The following is a 23,425-nucleotide window of genomic DNA, read 5'->3' on the forward strand; positions in this document are numbered from 1 at the left end:
GGGGTTCTCTGTCCACGTGGTGACTCTCCCTCTACAGAGGAAGGCTGACTGCCTCTCTGCCTTAATGTCTTGAAAGGCTATGGGACTGAAGCTCCCTGCTTTGCTTGACAGTGAGCATCAGCTGGGGTGTCAAAGTGAGGGGTACTCTGAAGACCATCAGGATGGTCCACCTGTTCATGCAAATGTCACTCTGATGGGCGTCTCCCTGCCTTCCTGGTCCCTCTTTGCTTGACTTCTGAGTGGAAGTCCCCCTGGGTCCCCCCTTTGTCCCTCCCACAGGCTGCAGTCCCCACCTCCCCTGCAGCAGATGCAGGAGCACTTTAAACTTGCCCTTGGTCTCTGGAATCCTGACTCTGAGGCTGGGCATTCCAACAGCAACTCCTTGGGCGCGGATCTTGGAAAGGCCACTTCAAAACTGTCTCAGCTCAGGCCCCAAGGACAAGCTCCGCTTCTGTGAGGTTTGCAAGGTGCCAAAAACATCTCCGGTGCTCAGGCTGGAGCAGCCAATGGAAGCCATGACCCAGACCCCTCCCACTGCCTCCTCAGTGGCATCGCAGCCTCCGGAGTCTCTCCTCCCTCTCCCCGCAGGTCTGACACTGAAGTGAGGACCAGAGGTCTTGGTCTGCAGAACTCTCTCCACCTGCCCTGTGGTTCCGGACGGAGCCTCATCCTCTCCAGAGATGGCCTGGAGACAGCTGCTCCTTGTCACCTGTTTCTCGGCCGCGATGCTCCTGTGCAGTGAGTAAGGGGGGGAGGCTCTCGGATGGACTTGGGTTGGGGGAGGCTGGCAGGTGGCTGGCCCAGAGAGAGGCAGGTGTTTATCTGTAAGATGTGTGTGTGTGTGTGTGTGTGTGTGTGTGTGTGTGTAACACACCACAGCACAGAGAAAACCGTTTGCTTGGTGGTGTCTTGAGACTGGTGTGTGTGTGTGACCCAGGACCCCCCATGGGGCCTGGCAACCACTGTCCTGGGAAGGGCTGGCCTTGCCTGGTGGGGGTGAGGGTCCCTCTGGTGTGCTGCTGCCCTCACTCTGTGCTTGTGCCCACAGTGATGCAGGAGGGGACCGGCGCATCCGTGGGCACCGGGCAGGGGCCTGGACAAGAGGCCCGGAAAGGTGAGTGCAGGGGCCGCCCAGGGGTGCAGGGCGGCGGCCAGCCCCTGCGGTTGCCCTGGTGAGCCATGCGGGTTGTGACTGGCCTCCTCTGGGTTCCAGGTGTGAAACAGAAGGTTTTCGTGCAGGAATCAGACGCCTCGAATTTCCTCAAGAAGCGTGGCAAGCGGTCCCCCAAGTCCCGAGAGGAGGTCACTGGTAAGGATGCTGACTACCTGCCTTCTGCCGGCCCCTCTGGCTCCTTCTCGCTCCCGGTCAGCTGGGCTGTGGGGACCAGCTCCACGGGCATCACAGGCCTGCAGCTCTTAGTTAGACCCCACGTCTCCTGGATCGCAGGTCACATCTGTTTCGACCGACTGTTGTCAGGTGCGAAACAAAAGGATGTTGAGATACATCCCAATTCCAGAAAGTTAGAAACACACAAGGGAAAATCTGTGTTCGAATTGGGACAGACATACTATCTCAGTGTGTGCTTTTCGGGGTACTGAAAAGTGAGCCCCTATATGCAAGAGCAATAGTGAGCAGGGAGAGGGCACATGGCACTCCAAGCCAGGATTGTGGGTTTGGTGACAGCTTTACTGCTAAGTGGCCTTGGCCACTTCCTCTCCCGGGGCGCAAGTTTCCTTGTTTACAAGCCCCTGAAAGTGTGGTGTTCAGCCAGGAGTGGGGTTTTTTGTTTGTTTGTTTGTTTTTTTAGTTTTAATTTCCAATGCATTTGGGAGGCTTTTGAGCTCAGAGGCATGTCTCCTTTCAGCCTGAAGTAGCCCCTGGTAACCCATGCCGAGCAGGGACCCTCATTTCCATGCCCCGTCGACCCCCAAAGGCATTTGCGTTTTCTGCCCTTGAACTAGATTCTTCCAAGGGCTGTGGGTGCTGACTGTCTCCCAGGCTGCGGCTGGATTCATTGCTTGAGTGTGTGTCTGAATAAACTCTTTGTGTCGCTCAGCAAAGTAACTTGCTCCATAAAAATAACAGGAGTGTTTTCAAATGATGGGGAAGAGGAGAGTGGAAAATGCTGGGAGATAAAATTCCTTTTTTTAAAAAGAAAACCTGGATAAATATTAACCAAACCGGGAAAATTTCCAGGCCTCATACAAGTTGAGATTTAAAAGCTTGCAAATGTCAAGAAACACTGAAAAGACTGGTAGAGACTGGGCAGTTCTTGATAGAAATCAGAGAAGCAACCGCTGGCTGACTCCCAGTGGGGAGCAGGTGTGAATTTTAGGGCAAATAGTTTCCATCCTTGGAAGCTGAGCAGAACAATGAGGCTCAAGGCTAAGCTAGAGGTTCCTCACCTCAAACAGAAGCTCAGGGTGTTGGTGGTGGGGAGCCCAGGGTGGCCGGGAGAATGCTAGGGTGCATCTGAGTTCATATCTTGTCCCCTTGTCAATTTCAGTGGGTGAACAGGAGATCCGAGCCCAACTCTGTCTCGGGTTGGGTAAAAGGCAAGTGATAAACTTGAACTGGGAACAAGGGGACAGGCATCTTACACCTCTAACGATGCAGGTCACTTTAGGGTGAAAGGAGGAACTAATCCGATAAAATGCATGTTTTTGAGAAGAGATGTACACAACGCCCAGTGTAAAAACAGCATCTTGTCCCAAGAATTAGTTTTTATTTATTGTAAGTCAAAGGTCCAATGTGGCACCTCCAAAAGAGCCCTTGGGAAGATCGTTGCTTTTCTGGCGTACACAGGGATGGAAAAAGCTTCTTTAGGAAGTGGCCTGGCTCATTAAGCACCTGCTTAGAGTCTAAACCCCTGCCTCCCACCCCACCCCCACCCCCAGCAGCTTTCTGGTAGCTGTAGCATCGTCGGAGCTTGTGTGGGTTGTAAGGTGCCCCTCCCCCCCCCCACTGTGTGCTCTGTCCAAGTGGTGGAGTGTGGGTGCCTGGAGCTCAGGCCCCAGTCCCAGCCCGGCTTGACTAGCTGTGTGGCCTTGATTCAATCACTTCACCTCTCTGAGTGAATTGCCTCCTAAGAAATGTGTGGATGTGAGACAAGAGGTGAGGCATGGGGATGGACTGGAGTACCAATTCCTCTGCCAAAGTGAAGATTCCTGCAATAAGTAAGTAAAGGCACAAGTGTGGGGAAACATGGGACTTACCGAAGGAATCTGCACTGGGACCAACTCAAGTAACTTGATTTTTCATCTGAGTTAAACAGTATAAACCTGATATAAATAACTAGTATTTAATTAATTTACTTATTCTTGTAAGTTCCTTACTTTCAAGAAGGGCTTGAGATGGTTTCCGGTCTTCCCATCACAAAGAAATACTACTTATTTCTCCAGCCCCGCCCGTCCCTCCCTCCCCCCCACCCCCGGCCCCCATGCTGGGGGGTGGGGAGGACAGCGATGGCTTTCTTGCTTCCATCATAAACCCCCCACCTCCTCTTGCACATCCACCTCAGCCTCCCCCTTTGACGGGAGGGATGAGCGTTCTGAGGCAGAGTTCCTCCTGCACCAGACACAGCCTCCGGCTGCCGTGGACGTCCCAGATGAGGCCCAGAAGAAAGAAATGTCCTGAAACCAAGAGCGCTTCAAATCATGGCCACATTCCATTTCCACAGCTCATGCAGATTTGAGAGCAGAAATGGATGAACTTGAAATCTAATTTATTTTAGGTCTAAAACGTAGAGGTTTTATTTTTTGACTAAATTTGAGCAGGTGGGAAACAGCTGCACCTGCTAATGAGGGGGGATGAGGCCGTTCAGGTGGATTCCCTTCGGGCTCAAGGTAGTGCTGGCGAGTTTCATCGTTCAACTGCCAAGGAATGATCACCATCTTCCTGTGCTCTCAGTGACAGTTTTCAGCTTTTACTGGGTGTATTTCTCCCACCCGTAGAAGTGTACTTCCAATTTTGTAACGTGGAACTCGGATTCCTGATAAAAAGGTTCACAGCCAACTCTACTGGAATGCATTGCCTTACAAAATAAGGGATGCCTGCGGTCAGTGTTTCCATCAGGAAGTTTGACTGACCACCCACATCCTGTACTAGTTATCTATTGCTGTATAACCAACAATCCCCAACCTGGCAGCTTGAACAAATTACCTCCACATTTAGCAGCGTAAAACATCTGTTGTCTCACATTTGCTAGGGTCAGACATCTGGGGCTAATGAGCTGGTAGCCTCTGGGTCAGGTTTCTCAGCTGCAGTTATCTGTGAGAAGATTCCTTTTCAAGCTCACTTACCTGGTGTTGGCGAGCCTGAGGTCCTTGCTGTTGATCAGGGACACCAGTGTCTGGCCATGAGTGGGCCTCTTCACAAGACAGCTTACAGCATGGCAGCTGGCTTCTCTGAGTGGAGCAAAACGGAGAAGGAGGCCAACCAACCCAAGACAGAAGCCACAGTCTTGTTTGTAACCTACTCGTATGTGGAAAGTCTATTCCACAACTTTTACCATATTCTGTTCATTAGCAGCGAATCACTAGACCAGTCCTACACAAGGCATGGGAATTAGTACTGCTAGGGGCATGAGTATCAGGATCATCTTACATTTCTATCAGCAGCCATAATGCCCCTTAGTAGAGGGACAGAATCTCTCTCACTTGCCTCCTTAACCCCAGGGTGTATCATACATTCTGACCATGATAGATGCTATAAGATGTTGAATGAATGTGAAGATATTAATGAATGTGAAATGAACTTTAAGTTGGATGACTCCTTCTTATAATTCATTAGTGACCTGTAGTGAGAAATTGCAAGAGACCTGGGACCCCTCCCTGCTTCCCCCCACCCCTAGCACCATGGGACAGCCCCAAGTCCTGGAGTGACACCCTGCGTGGCCAGCGCGCCTTAGGACAGGCCCTGAGTCCTGGAGTGCTGCCCCAATGCCCCGCCCCTAAGGCACACACTGGGGGCCTAGGAAACCCCAGCAGAAGTTATGAGGAGCAGCTGCTGGCTCTGTCCCCACTGCCCTGGCCCTGATGTGCATGTTGCCATCTTGTGATGTGTTATGGCATGAGGGTCAATTTGCATATTACCTCTTTATTATATAGGATTTCTTTCTTTTAAATATATATATATTTTATTTGAGAGAGAGAGAAAGAGAGAGGGAGAGAGAGAGAGAGAGAGAGAGAGAGAAAGAGAGAGAGATAGGGATCTAAAATGAGAAAGAATCAGCTGAAACTAGTTTGGCTCAGTGGATAGAGCATCAGCCTGCAGACTGAGGGGTCCCAGGTTCAATTCCAGTCAAGGATATGTACCTTGGTTGTGGGCACATCCCCAGGGGGGTGAGGGTGGGGAGGAGGAGCATGCAGGAGGCAGCTGATCGATGTTTCTCTCTCATCAATGTTTCTAACTCTCTATCCTTCTCCTTCCTCTCTGTAAAAAAATCAATAAAATATATTAAAATAAATGAATAAAATAAAATGAGAAATAATCATTGATTGGCTGCCTCTTGCATGTCTCCTACTGGGGATCGAGCCTGCAACCCAGGCATGTGCCCTGATCAGAAATCCAATGGTTACCTTCCAACGGTTACCTTCTGTTCATAGGTCGACACTCAACCATTGAGTCACACCGACTGGGCCATCATTAATTTCTGATCACTGGACTTCTAGTTTCTCAGTGGCCTAATATATCTGGATATACCGCTAATTTTATGATTGAAACTAAATTGCTTCATCCTAGTCCTTCAAGTTTGAAGGTCTTTGTCAGGCGTACACCATTTCAATGAAGCCCCCATCCTTAGCCCTCCCAAACAAGCCCCTCCCAACCAGATTACATTTCTCAGGCAAACTATTAGTAATGGGTGTTCCCCTAAATGTGTGCAGATACCCCAACTCTCACCTCTTACCCTTCCACAGCGGAGAACAGGCAGAAGCTGCGGGCTGACGAGCTACGAAGGGAATATCACGAGGAACAACGGAACGAGTTTGAGAACTTTGTGGAGGAGCAAAACGATGGTAAGAGCTCTGCAGCCAGTGCCTCCGGGAAGTGGGGCTTTGCTGGAAAACCACGAGTTGTCTCTACTTCTCCCCACATTCCAGAGGAGAAGGGAAGCTCTGCTTTCATGTCTATGGGGGTCTTGAAAAGAAGGGAGAAGGTCATAAATGGACATAGAACTTGAAAGGGACTGAAAAGGATCGCACCTCGGTTCCCATGGGCTCAGGGACAGTGGGGCTAACTGCCTTTTCTCCTGCGTGGGGATCCCTGGGGTGGGCTGTGCTCTCTGTGTTGGTGAACTTGGCACTGGTAGGGTTGGATTGGGAGGCTTTCAGACTCAGTTTTAAGTCTTAGACTCACATCAATGTAATGGCTTTAGGAACTTCCCATCCTGGGAAACCAAGGCCTCCCTCTACGTATTCACTACGATCAGCATCTTATCTGACAGGTGGAGGTAAACCAGGAAAACTAGGCAAGCACTGGTCACCGGTGCCCTGCATTTACCTTCTCCACCTCCAACCCCAACATCCATAGGTGACATGAAGGCTCCAACACACGCATAACATTGGGCATCGGCATGCTTCCATGTGGTTTGCTTGTGCCCTTACCTCCCTGCTAAGCTGTCATCTTTGCCTCAGTGTCTCGCTAGGCAATCAGTGCCTCTCATTTCTGCCCTCCACCCTTGGGCAGACAGGGCTCCTGCTTCCCCGAGGAAATGCGGCTTTCACCAAGGCCTCAGGGAGGCAGCAGGGGGTGGGTGTGGGTGAGGGAAAAGGGAGGCTCTCTCTTTGAACCACACAGCCTTCCACTAGGTTGTATTTGACCTTGGATCTACTGAGTACCCTAAGTAAAAATCCTTTGGTACATTTATTTATTTTTATTTTTATTTTAAAATATATTTTATTGATTTTTTACACAGAGGAAGGGAGAAGGATAGAGAGTTAGCTACCTCCTGCATGCCTCCCACGGGGGATGTGCCTGCAACCAAGGTACATGCCCTTGACCGGAATTGAACCTGGGACCCTTGAGTCCGCAGGCTGACGCTCTACCCACTGAGCCAAACCAGTCAGGGCTCTTTGGTACATTCAATAGTGATCAGTCCAGCAGGCCCGTGCGTGTGTGCATGTGTGTGCGTGATCCTCTTTGGTCTTTCAAGACTGCAATGTTCGTGAACAAGCTCCGGGCTGCATGTGAGCTCAGACATAGGCCCCATCGAGGTCCCCTTTGTTAGAGAAGGCCAGCAGTTTCCGTTCTTTTTTGAATTAATTAATTAATTAATTTATTTATTAAATCATTATCTGTACAGTTTCCATTCTGATGCTGTCATCTCCTGGCTTGTTTGCACTGGTGGGCCTGAGAGATAACGCCCTCTTAGGGCGCCCGGTAGTGAAGAGGACAGGATCACAGATTCGGAGGGCTGCAGGCCAAGCCCTTTGCCCTGCGGCGGCACTTGGCTGGGCCTGCAGCAGGTGTCGGGCTTGGATCCCCGCAAACCAGTTTTCCGGGAACAACTCGGGCGTCATAACTCAGAGGCCAGCACATCTGTTTACCTTGGAGGACAGCTTGGGGAGAGGCATTTTAAAGTGAGAATGTGGCCTCCAAAATTCCTTCAGCGGTTTTGTTTTTCCCCCTCATAGCATGAATAACAGCATTTTATTTTGTGCCTTTTTAAATGTTTCAAGCCCAAATCCTTGGCATCGGCGTAGAAGAATTCACTGTTTTCCTTTTCATGATGAAATTAGGATGAGTGGGCAGGTGCCTTGGGGATGACAAATCCTCCACTAAAAGCCAGAGCAGACTAAGACCAGGGACCTCAGGCCTAGCCACAAAGATGCAGACACCGCGGGCAGGCACAGGCCGGCCGGCCGGCCGTGCAGCCGCGGTCATTGCTGAGCACCTGCTCCGTCAGGCAGCGGCCGGAACCGCCCAATCCTCCCCACCAGCCTCTGAGGCCTTGCAATCACCATTTTACAGTTTCAAACCTCATCCTGAGATGGGATACATGACTATCCAAGATGGCATTGCTGGTGAGGGGTCTGAACCAAGCCAGCAAACTTTGTGTTGTTGTAAGTGAAGGATAATCAACTGTGTGTAAGGTCTGGAGATATTCGCTGCAGGGACTGGCCGTGAGGATGGAGTGAGGAGGGCAAAGCAGAGGCCCAGAGAGGGTCTCCCCAGAGCGGCATGAAGGAGGCAAACAGGTCGGGCAGGCCCGGCAGGCCTGAGGATACAAGTGCACTTTTCTCCCCTCCCCTGAGTCATGCGCAATGGCCAGGCTGCTGGAAACCTGCACCCAGGCCTGCTGGGAGCCCTTCCCTGAGGCCCCCACGCCCACAGCTCCCCAGCCCCCCGCCCCCACCAGGACTCTGGTTTCAGTTAGCTGTCTTCATCTGACAGAGTCACGGGTTCTCAGAATAGTAGAGAGCAGTAGGATGGTCCCCCTCTCCCTTCATAAAAGCGAGTGCTGAGGCATTCCCTTGGGGAACCAGGAGGATTCCGATTTCCAGTGGAGGAGCTGTAGGCGGCGGTCTGGAGGGTGTTTCTGGGTACAGTGGCCTTCCTGAGGACCTGAAAACCCCGCCCCACAGGCCTATCAACCTACCCAGGCCCCGGTTCCGGTTTGGGGAAAGTGGACGGGAAAGTTCAGCGCCTCTCTCAGCTCTGCCATGGCTCCTCAAAACCGCAGCATCACAGGCAGCAGTAACAGGCCTGCCTCTGGAGCTCCAGGCCCAGCGGTGCGGAGCTCCCACCTCTGAGACACCGCGGCACCCGTGGGCTCCGCCTTCAGAGCCGAGGCCGGTCAGGCCATCTGGGGTTTCTGCCTAACAAAGGATCCCGGCCTTTACCAGGGAGCCCCTTCCCTCTGTCTAAGTAAAATGGTCTAAGAAGAGTCTGGCATGGTCTGCAGCAGTGGTTGGCAAACTCATTAATCAACAGAGCCAAATATATCCACAGTGCAACAATTGAAATATCTTTTAAGAGCCAATTTTTTAAACTTAAACTTCTTCTAACGCCGCTTCTTCAAAATAGACTTGCCCAGGCCGTGGTATTTTGTGGAAGAGCCACACTCAAGGGGCCCAAGAGCCGCATGAGGCTCTTGAGCCGCAGTTTGCCAACCATGGGTCTGGGGGGAATCATGCTCTCAAGATTGGCCAAGTGTGGCTGGTCTACGCAGCCTGAGAAAGGTCTGGACAGGGACAGCTAACACCGAAAGCTGACATCCAGTCTGGGCCTGACTGTAGCCTCAAGTCTGTCTCTGGGGGCCAAGTCCCTAAGTGGAATTTTAGCACCAAGGGCTCATTTATTTAGTTATTTTAAATATTTTATTGATTTTTCACAGAGAGGAAGGGAGAGGGATAGAGAGCTAGAAACATCCATGAGATACATCCACCAGCTGCCTCCTGCACACCCCCTCTGGGGATGTGTCCACAACCAAGGAACATGCCCTTGACCGGAATTGAACCTGGGACCTTTCAGTCTGCAGACCAATGCTCTATCCACTGAGTCAAACTGGTTTCGGCGCCAAGGGCTCACTTAGGAAGGAAACATTCCCAGCAGCCACACGGCCCAAGCACCCATGGGTGATGAGGCCCTGCGGCCGAGGCCGCCTGGCTCTCCCAGGTGCCGAGGGCTCTCTCCACACACAGAGGCCGCAGGCCGTGCTGAGAGCCGGTGCCACGGGAGGCGCTGCACGGGCACCGAGTCAGGTCCACAGGCTTCCTGATCCTCCGTGCTGCCTTCCTTCCTTAGGACTTCCCATCCTCACAATAACATTTTTCAAAAATACTTTTAAAAATTGTGACAAAATATATCTAACATAAAATTTGTCACCTTAACGAATTTAAAGCGCACAATTCAGTGGCACTTAGTGCATTCACAGTGTTGCACAACCGTCAGTATTCCCAAACCCTTTAATTACCTCAATCAGAAACTCTGTACCCATTATGCAAAGCCATTGGCACAGCCTGGTGACTGCCAGTTCATGTTCCGTCTCTGAATTTGCCTATGCTAGCTATTTCACAGAAGTGGACTTACACAATATTTGTCTTTTTTGTGACTGGCACATTTCACTTAGCATGTTTCAAGGTTCCTTTATATTATAGCACGTATCAGAAGGTCATCCTTTTCATCCCGGAATAATACATACGTACATACATGTAAACATATATCTCACATTCAAAAAATGTTTTTATTGATTTTGGAGAGAGAAAGGGATAGAAACATCAATGATGAGAGAAAATCATTGACTGACTGTTCTGTATGCCAGACCCCTCCCCCCTGGGGATCGAGCTTCAGCCCAGGCTTGCGCCCTGACCAGGAACTGAACTGTGACCTCCTTCCTGAATTGACACTCCACCACTGAGTTGCACTGGCTGGGCTAAAGACATTATTTTTAAAGCTTAGAAAACAGAACAATATGGAGATAACAATTACTCATAATCCCATTATTCCAAATTGACGATTTTTTGGAATGGTATGGCTTAGAGTCTATTTTTATTACTATTTTGCTACTTTGGCATTTTGTGTCTTAGGTATCATAACTTTGAGCCAGTTTCTGCATAAGGCTCGCCCCCCATTCGCTGGCTGTGCAGAGAACACTGAACTGGAGAGCCAGACCCTGGTCTCAGCTCCCCTGGCAACCAGCTCTGTGACCTTCACCCGTCTAGTAAAATAAGACCTTTGGATTCGGTGTTTCCCAGACCCTGCCAGCTCTACCCTGTGATGTCTGTCACCAGTGCACACAGGTGACATGGTTCATGGCACCGCGGGTGGGAGGTTTGGGTTGACAGCTCCAAGAGAGCTGGTGGCTGCCTTCAGATCAGAGGCCTCTTTATCCTAACACGATTCCATCTCTCCCCCCAGAACAGGAAGAGAGGAACCGGGAGGCTATTGAGCAGTGGCGCCAGTGGCATTACGATGGCCTGTACCCACCATATCTCTATAACCGCCACCACATCTGACCTCGTCCTGATGAACCTGGAAGATGGAGCTTGAAATGCACGTACTCACCCAGTGTTCCACCCCAGATGTGGAGCAGCTCTCTCCCACACAAACAGGCCCTTAAACACATAAGGCCTTTCGTTCTGATGGATAAAATGCCCTGGCTTTCGCTTCTTTGCAGATGAATTCTGAGGCGAGCCTATGGGGCCGCCTAGCACCAAACCTACAGTTTCCTCTGCTTAGCCATTATTCCCAAAGCAAGAGTCTCATTCCATAGAACAACGAAAGAATCACAGTAAAGAGAGACGATTACATGTTTGCTTACAGCTTACAAATAAAAATGCTGAGTCAACAATAAATTATCTTCTCTCTTTTTAAATCCTCATGCTGAGAGAGAGAGAGAGAGAGAGAGAGAGAGAGAGAGAGAGAGAGAGAGAAACAGTGGCATGAGAGAGAAACATCGATTGGTTGTCTCCTCTTCACACCCCAACCAAGGATTGGACCTGTGACCCAAGCATGTGCCTGGCCCGGGAATTGAACCAGCAACCCTTCGGTGGACGACACTCAACCAATGGAGCCACGCTGGCCAGGCATGAGTTATCTTCTCAAATCCCATACTGAGGGGTGTGGCCTACCACCCCTGAGTGACAGTGACTCACACTGACTTGGGTGTTTGAAAGCTTGAACTCAGGAGTTCTGTTCACTATTTCCTCAGCATGTTTCAGTAGTCACACGAAAAACAATCGTTTTGGCAAAACCATTCTCGGAGCCCAGGTGCTTCTCTGAAAAGAGTGTTAAGGTAGGTCCAACTGTGGACTTTTTAATTGCACCAATCAGAAGCCAGGGTTACAGCAAGGCCAGTTGTAACCCAAAGTAGAAAACAGAGAAAACTGAGTTTTGGTGTCATCTGCTTTTTCTTCATAATGCCTTTATTAGTTGTTAGAGCTGCCATATCAAAGTACCATAAACTGGGTGGCTTAAAATGATGCACATTTATTCTCTCACATTCCAGAGGCTAGAAATCTGAAGTCAAGGTGTTGACTGGGCCACACTCGCTCCCAAGGCTCTCGAAGAGGGTGCTTCCTAGCCTCCTCCAGCTCCTGGCAACCTGGCTTCCCTGGCTCATGGCAGATCCCTCCATTGTCACAGGGCTTTCTTTTCTCCCCAGGCCTTCGCATCACCTTCTCTCTTTCTGTGTTTCTCCTCGTCTTATCAGTCATCAGTCATATTGAATTAAGAGTCCATCCTACTAACCTCATTTTAAACTGATTATATCTTCAAGGACTCTATTTCCAAATAAGGTCACATTCACCAGTTCCAAAGGTTAGGTCTTCAGCAAATCTTTGGGGGAGGGGGACACAATTCAGTGCTAGCAGTGGCCCCTTCCTTCTCTCCCAACCACTCTGCTTTCCTGCGCCAGACTCAGCATCTCTCCTACTTCTGTCCTCGCTCTCCACCCCCTCCAGGAATTCCACACTAAGAATGCAGAATAATGCACACCGGCGTCTCTGCAGAGCCACGGCCCTCGGGAGGATAAAGAAGACCCTGAGTGAAAAATAAGCATCCACCTTGGACCTCTCCCTGTCCCCACCCCTGGGCCCTCTTCCTCCACGGCCCGCTAGTCCAGCTGCTTTAGAGGCCGAGCTTTCTGCGAACTATAGGGTAACTTTTCTTATTTGAGGAAAAGCTGCTCATTGTGGTGCAATACTCCACCACCAGAGGCAGGGCTATTTATTAGATCAGGATACTTTACAATAAATGCATGTATTTTAAAGTAATTTTTAAAGATTGTTAAAACCTTTAAAAACATTCTGGTAATGAAGCAACTATGCATTTTCCAAATCACCTTCTACAATACATGGTCAGCACTGTAGGTTGGTAACCCCAACTTAGGAGGGGGTATCTGTTGCCCACACCCATTGGGCAATAAAAGGAAGGCAAAGCATTGCTCTCCCCTCCGCCAGGAAACAGGAGCCAGTCTGGTCTGTTGTAGGTAGCGTTGGCACATCCACATGCCCTCTGGCAAGGCCAGCAAGCAGGTGGATGATGGCTAAAGCATTCTCAGTGCGGTCCCCTCAGCCAGTGTCTCAAAAGGCCTGCCCTGGCCACAGGCAGAAACATGGGGGGCGGGGAGGCACACACAGATGTCAAAAACCAAGAATGGTCTGGGTGTGGGGCCCATTTAAAAGAACAAAACAGCCTGTCCTTGCCTCTTTAATGTCCACACTTGGAGTGCTGGCTCTAGATAAACAACTCTGGCACAAATGGGCCTCCTTATTTCTGGCAAAAATAAGAATTCTATTACCTCATTTTACCCCTGTCCTTAACAAGGACCCTATTATACTTCAGGGTTTTCAAATTCCACCCAGAATTCCTTCACTAAAGCCAATCAGTCATTTCCTGGGCAGGGGGAAGCATGCCAAAGGTAACAGGACCTGGAATCCGGGCAGCCACATTTAATAGGAAGTTAATAATGGAGCGATCTGTAATTTTAGAGACTGGCCTTGTCAAAAGTGTGGTCTTTGGGACATTCTACCCCCTAGTTCTTTAGGGGTTTCATGTTAAGTGGCTGAAACAAAGCCTTCAAAGGCTGGACTGGTGAAAACTCATTTTTATTCACAACCTTCTTTTTTTAGTATGTGTACTTCAGGGAAGATACTGCAACTGATTGGATCACGTGCCTTTAGATTTTTGGGGGATGTGGACATTTACATGAACCTGAATTACTTTAAAAATTTTAAAAACTTGTTATATACTTTTTATCAGTTTCATTTGGTTGGGTTATTTAATTTCTAATTCATTTTCAACCAACTATGTTCTAATTCTTCGGTAAGGTTTTCATAATTTGAAAATTCTTAAGGGATTTGTCTCAAAGCAAATTGGTTAATATGGAGGATCTCGTTCACAGAGTAAGTCTGCTACACTCTGTGATCTTTTTTACTGTAAAAAAATATATATTTTATTGATTTTTAAGAGAAAGGGAGAGCAATAGAGAGCTAGAAACATAGATGAGAGAGAAACATCTACCAGCTGCCTCTTGCACACCCCCTACTGGGGATGTGCCTGCAACCAACGTACATGCCCTTGACGGGAATCGAACCCGGGACCTTTCAGTCCACAGACCGACGCTCTACCACTGAGCCAAACCGGCTACACTCTGTGATCTTATGTTCTTAGTCTGCCTCCTGCTCGCCCCCTACTGGGCATCAAGCCTGCAACTCAGGGAATGTGCCCTTGTTGGAATCAAACCTGGGACACTTCAGTCCCAGGGGGACTGACCCTCTATCCACGGGGCCAAACTAGCTAGGACTGTTCTAACACTTTTTAAAGGTTTGTCCACTTTCCACATTTTGATTTTTTTTAATTAAAAATATTTTGAACGTATACAAAGTTTAAAAAATGTAAAGGATGAAAAGGAAGTGTCTCTCCTGTCTCCCAAACCAGTTATCCCAGAGTCTTGAGTATATTCTTCAAGTTGATCTGTGCACATCTAGGTATATAGCTATACTTTTTCCATTTTTATTTTTAAACTTCAAAATTCATTTTTGACAATAATGCCTACTTTACCTATTAAGCAATTTTTTTTACCATTAAAAATATGTATAATTAATTTATATTTAAGTAGTTTACAAAAAGCTTTCTCAGATAAAAAGCTTCCTACAGGAATGGTAATGTTTGAGGGGAAGTGCCTAACAAAAGTATTTATTTAACGTGTAAAACAACAGTGAAAATTATTTAGGGAAGTTCTCACTAATTTTCACACTCTAATAATGCAAATTAAATTACAATTTCAAATTACCATGCACCTACCAGGATATTTAAAATTAAAATACCTGCCGGGACCGGTTTGGCTCAGTGGATAGAGCGTCGGCCTGCGGACTGAAAGGTCCCGGGTTTGATTTCGGGCAAGGGCATGTACCTTGGTTGCGGGCACATCCCCAGTGGGGGGTGTGCAAGAGGCAGCTGATTGATGATTCTCTCTCATCGATGTTTCTAACTCTCTATCCCTCTCTCTTCTACTCTGTGAAAAATCAATAAAATATATTTTTAAAAAATTAAAATTAAAATACCTATAAAATACCAGTGAGAATGTGGAGAAATGGAACTCTCCTACATTACCAGTGGGTATGAAAATGGGACAATTACTTTGGGATATAGTTTACCAGTTTCTTACAAATATAAACATACACTTTGCAGCTAACTCAGAAATCCCACTCCTATTTACAGGAGAAATGAAAAACACAGCCACAGAAAGACCTGACCTTGGCAGCAGCTTTACTCATCATACCTGCCCCACGGTGGAAATAATTCAACCCGAACACATTCATTGGGGCATATCCACAGTGAAACACTCAACAATAAAGAACGATTGCTGATACATTCAAGAACATGGATGTACTTCAAAAATACTATCCTAGTCTGGCTGGTGTGGTGCAGTGGTTGAGCATCGTTATGAACCAGGTCATGGTTCAATTCCTGGTCAGGGCACATGCCCAGGTTGCAGGCTCGACCCCAGTAGGAGGCATGCAGGAGGCAGCTGATCCATGATTCTTTTTCATCATTGTTGTTTCTAACCCTCTCTCTGAAATCAATTAAAAAAATACTCTAAGTGCAAAAAGTCAGCTATAATTTTAATTTATATGAAACTCCAGAAGACAGATCTAAATTATAACAGACCAGTGATGGCCAGGGACATGGAGTGTGGACTGGGAAGTGGCATGAGCCAACCTTTTGGAGTGATGGAAATTTCTATCTTGCTTATGGCAATGGTTACATGGTAAACCTATTTGTCAAAATTTATTGAACTATACATTTAAGATGCATGCCTTTTACTGTATGAAATTCAGACCTTAATAGTTAATTTTAAAAAGTACCAACAGAGAAGTTTTTGCTTGAGCAACATTACTATAAACTTGGTTCCAATCTTAGTTTCAACCCATAATTTTCAAATTACTTAACCAATTTCCTAATCTGCAAAATGGGGACACTCCTATCTTACCTAATTGCTGCATTTATTTGTAACTCCAGAATCAGTACTTATGGTGCTTCTGTGGTCACTGATGGACACATGCGTGTGTAGAGCAATAAGAATTTTGACTTGCCTAGCACATGATCCCGGCTGAGGTCAAATAAAGCATCATTCCTGTTCAGCTACCTTAAACAAGTATCCTTTTTGTGATGTTCCTCACATTTCTGTGCTTTTGCTGTTTCAAATGGCCCCCAAGCATAGTGCTGAAAAGTGCTATCTAGTGTACCGCAGCTTTTTCAAACTGCTGTCAACTTGAATGAACTGATTTCTTCCTTTTTTGTGTATTATGTGCTTCAGGTGTCTTGTCTTCTTTCCTCAATAATGGCAAATATAGAATTTCACTTTTTGAGCCACCTATCCTTCTTGAAAGTGGTATCGTTTCCAAATCTTCACTCATGAGATCAGAGATATCTGAATTACTTATAGATGGCTGCTATCTGTGACACAGGCATATTCGCATTTTAAAAAAGTAACGTTATCACAAATCTAATATTATAAACATCAAACTTTACTTATATAATCAATTTCTACACAAAAGTCTAATTTAGGAACTATAAACTTTGTTGTACACATCAGCCAACATGTAATGATTTTAAAAGTTGAAAACCTGAAAAGTTTTAAAATTTGAGACTTTTGTTTTCAGTTCTCTTTGGGGCAGATTCCACACCAATCATTACTATTCCATATCATTGTTTTCCGTTTGTGTTCAGAAGAGAAAATGTATTTCATTTATTTCTACAAAACTCAAAAGATGATTTTCTTTAAAAAGCCACTTATTTCCTCCAAACAGGAAAAGACAAAAAAGAAAAATAATCTATTGTGAAAGTCAGTACATTCTCCATGATTCTCCATATAGGACACAGCCAGTTTTGTATACTGAACATGTTTAGATGGCCCATGATTATATACAATAAGCCCTACATTGCCAATGACAAGAAAAATTAAACACACACTTTGGTTTTATATAAAAGCATTTATTACCTGCTGATAAAGAGGGTAGGATTAAAAGATTGATATCACTGATTAATTTTATTTTCAACGCAAACAAGTCCCCCTGGCAGTCCGCGCGCGCGCGCACACACACACACACACACACACACACACACACACACACTGCAAATGAAAACTCCCCAAGATCTAGAATAAACTGAGTAGTCATTCAATTCAATTAGAGGAAGAAGAGAGATAGAAACATCAATGATGAGAGAATCATTGGTAGGCTGCCTCCTGCAAACCCCCTACTGGGGATCGAGCCCACAACTGGGGCATATGCCCTTGACTGGAATTGAACCCCAGACCCTGCAGTCCACAGGCTGATGCTCTATCCACTGAGCAAACCAGCTAGGGAGTCATTATTATATTTTTAAATCATATTTATATTTTAAAATAATTTAAATATTTAAAATCAAACTTTAAAAAAGGAAAGTATCAGATTCAGCTCACCATCTGTCTTTATAAGAATATTACACTACTCACATACACGATTCAAGTGAATACGGACTCAGATGCCCTTGTTTCAAACATGAACATGTTCTCACGTAGGAACGGAATTTCTCAATGAGCAACCTGGAGTTCAAGTTCTAGGCAGCTGCTCAGTTGTGACCTATTTCAATACATTGCTCTGTTTTAAGTTTATGGGACAAATAATCTCCTCTAAGCGAGCCATTAAAAATACCAGTTTCAAATGGGTTTAGTTCTAATTAAGAATTAGGCACTTGATTGTTAGTTAAAACTGAAAACCCAATACCTTCTGGAAATAAAATACTCCTAAAATACAGTTATTTGGGCATGACCTTAGGGGAATCCCAAAGGCAGACACAGCACCTTTTACTCACAGAGTCTGATGAAATCTAAGGCAAGTAAATTTTATTTTACTCTTATATACCTAAATCACCTCCTGTAATTGTCATGTTCCTACCATACCACCATCTTGGGAAAACCTAACCTACTTTGACCGAGAGCTCAAATCCCACTACAGTAATCCTACCAATTTACCTGATCTTTAAGTGATATTAGCATTCATTTGGGTCAAATGGTATTTGGAAAGCCAAGTTGCACAGGTAGAGAAATCTCCTAAATGGGATTTTCTGATGATAATTTGCCGGAGCTTGAACTATAATTCTTGATGTATATAATAAAGTATATGTGCAAATCCCAAACTCCATTCTTTATGGAATGCTTCTGTTTTTCAGTCATGCTTTAGTTTCTTAAACGTTGCATTCATTTTGGTTAAAAGTCTGGTTAAAAGTTCCTTAAATGGTATTTTAAAATGAGATTTTTAGGTATTTGCATTCAAAGCTCCACAATATTGTATGGGCAGAGAGCCAAAAAGATCGCACTTGAAATGCCTGTGATTCGGTGACTTAAATCAACTAAAAACAAACAAACTAAAAAACCAAAACAGAGATAATAGAACAAAAAAAGAACCTGGCTTATAATATCAGTATATCAAAACTATATTGCTGTATCAAGGGCAATGATCATAATTATCTAGATGCAAAAAAAGATATATATTTATAGAATATGAATGCTAAAAGACACATTTCAAGATCAGTCAGTCCAACTTTCCTCCTTTTACAGGTAAGGAAACTGAAGCCCAGAATTTAAGTGACTTGTCTGGGTAAGCTAAGTTAATTCTTTTGCCTCTGTGTCCATATAAAAACCAGAACTTTATTGTGATAAAGAAGTAATACTGCACACTCTATAACCCAAGAGATAAAGAAACACAGAATCTCAATTTACCTTCCAGTTTTTGGGCAAAGAATTTGTATGATTGTGGCCATCAGTACTGAGAACACAGAAGATAAAAAATATCTTGACTTTCCACTTACAGGTTAATGTTAAATTTGGTGTTCAATCAACCCAATGAAGGGGAGTATGTAGACAAAGCTTGTAGGCTTAACCAGCACGACTGTGTCAGTCAGGAGCCTGGGCCACAGAGAACCAATCCTTGCTTTCCCAGGCCCACAGGAAGCAATGCAGGTTGTAGGCATCTGTCAGAAGTCAGAGCTATTTAAGGCTGTTCAGGAATTTGGCATGTTCTTCTCCTCTTGGTAACAGAGTTTCTCCTCCTATTTTTGGCCCTGTTTTTTCCTAGAAAAATGAAAATAGTTTCATAAGAAATGGGGCAACATTTGCATAGGTCACTAAAATCAGTCATCTTATAAATGCCATACCTACCTTTAGCATTCTGTCCCGCTCCCATTTGAAGAGGCCACAATTACTGAAACAGAAAAGTTGAGATTTACTCAGCAGTCAGATATGGACCCACACACGTACACATCAAGCAGAAGCTGATCAAGGTGACACTCATATTACAGGCTATGGTCAAATGGTACTGACAATACACACTCCAGTGATTTCAGAAGTGGTCTTTAACTCTGTAATAAGCCAGATACATCAGAAATGGAATTTCTAATGATAGAATGGCAGACTTGTGCACATGGTAGGTGATGAATGCAACCTTGATTCCTACTAACAATCACTAAGATGACACTGGGATTTAGGAAGCTAGCCTAAGGCTTACCTGACCTGTCTCTTTTTCTGGAACTAAAAGATTGTGATAAAAAAAAAAAAAAATTAATCTTGCCCAGCCAGCATGGCTCAGTGGTTGAGCATCAACCTATGAACCAGGAGGTCATGGTTTGATTCCCGGTCAGGATACATGCCTGGGTTATAGGCTTGATCCCATCATGTGGGGTGTGCAGGAGTCAGCCCATCAGTGATTCTCTCTCATCATTAATGTTTCTATTTCTCTCTCCCTCTCCCTTCCTCTCTGAAATCAATAATAATAATAATAATAATAATAATAATAGGATTAATCTTTTTCTGGTCTGAATCATCTTTCCTCCTTTTTCATAACCCAAACAGGGTCACTCTCTATTTGTTCAAGTGGCCTAAAGATGCTTTTCTCCCTTTTTAACTTGGTGGATGAGTCCCAACCCTGAGAAGGGATGTGACTACTATGGGGAAAGTTTATCTTCTGTAGAATTTACTCTGGGAAAGAAAGAGAGGAACAGAAAAGAAATACAGAGAAAACATAGAACTATGTCTTACACTTGGGTCCGGAGCATTGGGGACTGCCGTATCTGTCTCATTCTTCTTCCCTATCTAGTTTTGTAGAGGAAGCCCTGGCATTTGTCTTTTCTTTTCTTTTTATAATACAAGTGCCTGACTTAAGCTTTGATTGCTATTTCAAAGAGGCAACTACTTCAAAGATGGCTAACTCAACAAACACATTGCCAGCCTAGCTGCCTGCCTCCCCACATTGATATCCCTTTGTTTTAGAGATGTAATTTTAAAAAACTGAGCATTTGGGCTACTTGTTTCTCTTCCTGTGCTTTAAATTCCCCCTCACGTTTTAAATTCACCAAGAGTGAGCCTTGGAAACCCCAGGCCCCAACCTTAACCCCAATAAAAGCAGGACGCCAGACCAGGGTGCTATCTCCAGGCTTTCCACAGGACCTCGCTGTGCGGCCCAGGTGTGCTGTGAAATATTTAGGTCTCATAAGTAATAAACCTGTATCTTTTCAGAGTTCCCTGATGGTTACTGCTGAAGGGCTCCTTGCAATCATAGTAAGAACTACGAGGGCTGGTCCAGCCACAACATTGGTTATTGATAGGTTCAGACCAATACAAAACAAAGTTAGATGAGACTAGTATTACTAAAAAAAAGAAAATCACTGTTCTAGTCAGGGGTCAGCAAAAAATTTCAACCCATGGGCCAAATCCAGCCTGTACTTGTTTTTATAAATAAAGTTTGATTTGAACAGAGCCACAATAGCAAAGCTGAGTAGTTGTGAAACAGACCATGTGGCCTCTTTGCAAAGCGTAATATATTTACTATCTGGCCTTTTACAGAAAGAGTCTGCCCACTTCTGCTCTACATCTAGAATTGACAAGAGAAGACCAGAGAAAGCAGCTACTCTTACAAAGATAACAGTGCCACCTGGAGGCCAGTAAGGCATCGTGTGCTTCCATTTGTGAGCTGTCCTTAACTGCTTATCCTTAACGAACAGAGTTAATTTATTTTGATGTTCAAATATTTTGGAGTGAAGTCAAGTAATATATACATAGCTACTTAAAACCATTATCTAGAATGAACAATTCACAAATCAGCTCCTGACAAGGTGATGAACTATTATGAAGTTCAGTTCAAGTCCCATTCCTCCCAAATCAGACCTGGGGTAACCTGAAGTGAGAGCGAAGGTTTCAGAAACAAACAAGCAAACAAAAAGGTAGTATGAGATACTCTTGGGAAGACTAAAGGTGATCCCAAAATTGCCTCAAATTCCAAAGGATCAATATCATACAAATTATGTCTTTTAAGAACCATGTAATAAAGTTAGAAATTAATGACAATAAAATCAATCCTACATATTTAGGAATTAAATATTACTAACTCTTGAGTCCAAAAGGCAATCATCAAGGACAGTAAGAAGTATATTTAACTACCCTTTAGACTGCTAGAGCAGGACTACTAAGGGAAATGACTGGCAACACAGGTCTGTTTACAATCAGCATCACCACAAACACAGGAGGACATGGCTACAGCATTATGACAGATACCATGTCATGATTAATACCCGATTGATATGCAGCACATGTGACGGTACATACATAAGGAGAGCACCAAATGGACCAGTGATGGTGTACTACAAGCTGCGTGTGATCAGCCACCCTAACTCTGGGGGCTGTGGTTCACAGTGTGTTCTATGTGAATAACACTCAACACGATAGCTGTATCTATATCTGAAGTGCCCCTGGAAAATAAAAATAAAACTCCTTAAGAGTAGAGGGAAATAATCCCATCTCCTAGCCCTCAGCAAATACACATATTCCCCAACCCACCTTATCCATATTTCATTTATTTATTCAACAAACGTTTCTGAGGACCTACTAGAGCAGCAGTCATCAACCTTTCGTACCTAACAGACCACCAGTTGGCGACCGCTGTACTAGAGTCAGGCAATGCGTATTGGGGATAAAGCAGTGAAGAGGGCAGGATCCCTTCTCTGCAGCTGTAAGAAGGCAAGGAGATAAGGCCTGACTCTCACAAAAGATTTTCCAGTGTTTCAACGGGACAGCATCATGTGGGAATTGAAGAAAAAAAAAAAGGGTTCAAAAAGTCCAGATGGGACAAGAAACTCCAGGCAGTTCTCATACCTGCAATGCTTTTTGGGGAGCCTGTCCAGGGAGATGCATCTGTTTCCACAGGGACACTTGAAAAACCTTTTGATGCCGTCATGCCAATGGTAGTTGTGTTGCTCACTGATGCAGGTCTCCAAAGGCTTGAAGTGGGTATAGGCACACTGCGTAAAACCAACACATGCTGTCAAGAGCACTAAGTACACAATAATCTCTGACATTAAGGCAATAGCCTGGACAGGGCTGTCCTGGACTCACTGCAGTCCCTGGTTTCAGGACACTGAGGCATGGGGCCCACTGAGGAAGTGGGTCAGCAGCTCGTCCACTTTCTCTGACAAGGCCTCCGAAAGGATATAAGCTTATTAATCCTATTTTTTTTTAAAGTAGCAAAACCAAGACAGATATTAGATAATTCACTTAATTTTGATTCTCAAAAGGACTGAAGAGAATAAGAAATGGTGGCTGAAGCTCGAAAAAAAGATGCTAAGTTAGTACAATGTTAATTTCTGCTAATTACATTGAGTCTAGATAAATAATTCCAGACTTTGTCAACCTCAACAAGTGCAGAACAGCCCTGGCTCAGTTGGTTGGAGTGGGGTCTTGTGAAGGTTGCAGGATCGATTCCTAGTTAGGGCACATATCCACTTACCTAGGTCGCAGGTTTGACCCCTGGTTGGGGTGTGCATGGGAGGCAACGGATTGATGTTTCTCTCTCTCTCTTTCTAAGAAAAAGAAAAACAACAACAGTGCAGAGCAGAGTGATATGCCAGAATAATGCTCACCCCCACACAAAGATGTACACACCTATTAGGTGATTTTAAAATAGGGAGATTATCCTGGATTATGTAGGTGGGCCCAAAGGAATCATAAGATGTTCTTAAAAGTGGAAGTGAGACAAAGAAAAGGAGGTTTGAGTGATGCCATGAGAGGGTCCAACCTGCCATTGCTGGCTTTGAAGGAAGAGGTCACAAACCAAGGAATATGGGTAGGATCTCAGCCACGAAAGGCAAGGAAATGGTTTCTCCCCTAGAGTCTCCAGAAAGGAATACAGCCCTGGACTTTAGCCCTTTTAAACCCACACAGACGCCCGACCTACAGAACTGTATGGATGACACACTGGGAATGTGCCTGCGACCAAGGTATATGTCCTTAACCAGAATGGAACCTGAACCTTTTAGTCCACAGGCTGACGTTCTATCCACTGAGCCAAGCTGGTCAGGGCTGGTAGCCAGTTTAACAAAAAAAAAAACATTTTTTTTGTGTGTGTGTTTTTTGGGGAGAGAGAAAGAAAGAGAAACATTGACTTGTTG

The 23,425-nt window shown here is 45.4% G+C and overlaps 2 protein-coding genes across 6 annotated transcripts in view; one reads left to right on the plus strand and one right to left on the minus strand.

The window, feature by feature from the left end:
• Positions 1-604: 604 nt before the first annotated feature.
• On the plus strand, positions 605-11,298 carry UCMA (upper zone of growth plate and cartilage matrix associated). Its single transcript, XM_036452715.2, has 5 exons — positions 605-738; positions 1,049-1,114; positions 1,214-1,309; positions 5,920-6,018; positions 10,862-11,298. The coding sequence occupies exons 1-5, from the start codon at positions 681-683 to the stop codon at positions 10,957-10,959; spliced, it is 417 nt and encodes a 138-aa protein (XP_036308608.1). The 5' UTR covers positions 605-680; the 3' UTR covers positions 10,960-11,298.
• A 7,579-nt stretch (positions 11,299-18,877) lies between these two features.
• MCM10 (minichromosome maintenance 10 replication initiation factor) overlaps positions 18,878-23,425 on the minus strand; it is a 30,836-nt gene continuing 26,288 nt past the window's right edge. For 4 of the 5 annotated variants that reach the window (XM_036452558.2, XM_036452579.2, XM_036452567.2 and 1 more), the window contains 3 exons: positions 22,134-22,279; positions 19,149-19,191; positions 18,878-19,061 (listed from right to left, as the gene is read on the minus strand). In XM_036452558.2, the coding sequence (XP_036308451.1) occupies positions 18,978-19,061; positions 19,149-19,191; positions 22,134-22,279 (273 nt within the window). In that variant the 3' untranslated portion in view covers positions 18,878-18,977. The remainder of the gene's footprint in view (positions 19,062-19,148; positions 19,192-22,133; positions 22,280-23,425) is intronic. The other variant, XM_036452573.2, reaches the window with a different exon arrangement.

The sequence above is a fragment of the Pipistrellus kuhlii genome, unplaced genomic scaffold (assembly GCF_014108245.1).
Source record: "Pipistrellus kuhlii isolate mPipKuh1 unplaced genomic scaffold, mPipKuh1.p scaffold_m20_p_1, whole genome shotgun sequence".
NCBI classification, from domain to species: Eukaryota; Metazoa; Chordata; class Mammalia; order Chiroptera; family Vespertilionidae; genus Pipistrellus; species Pipistrellus kuhlii.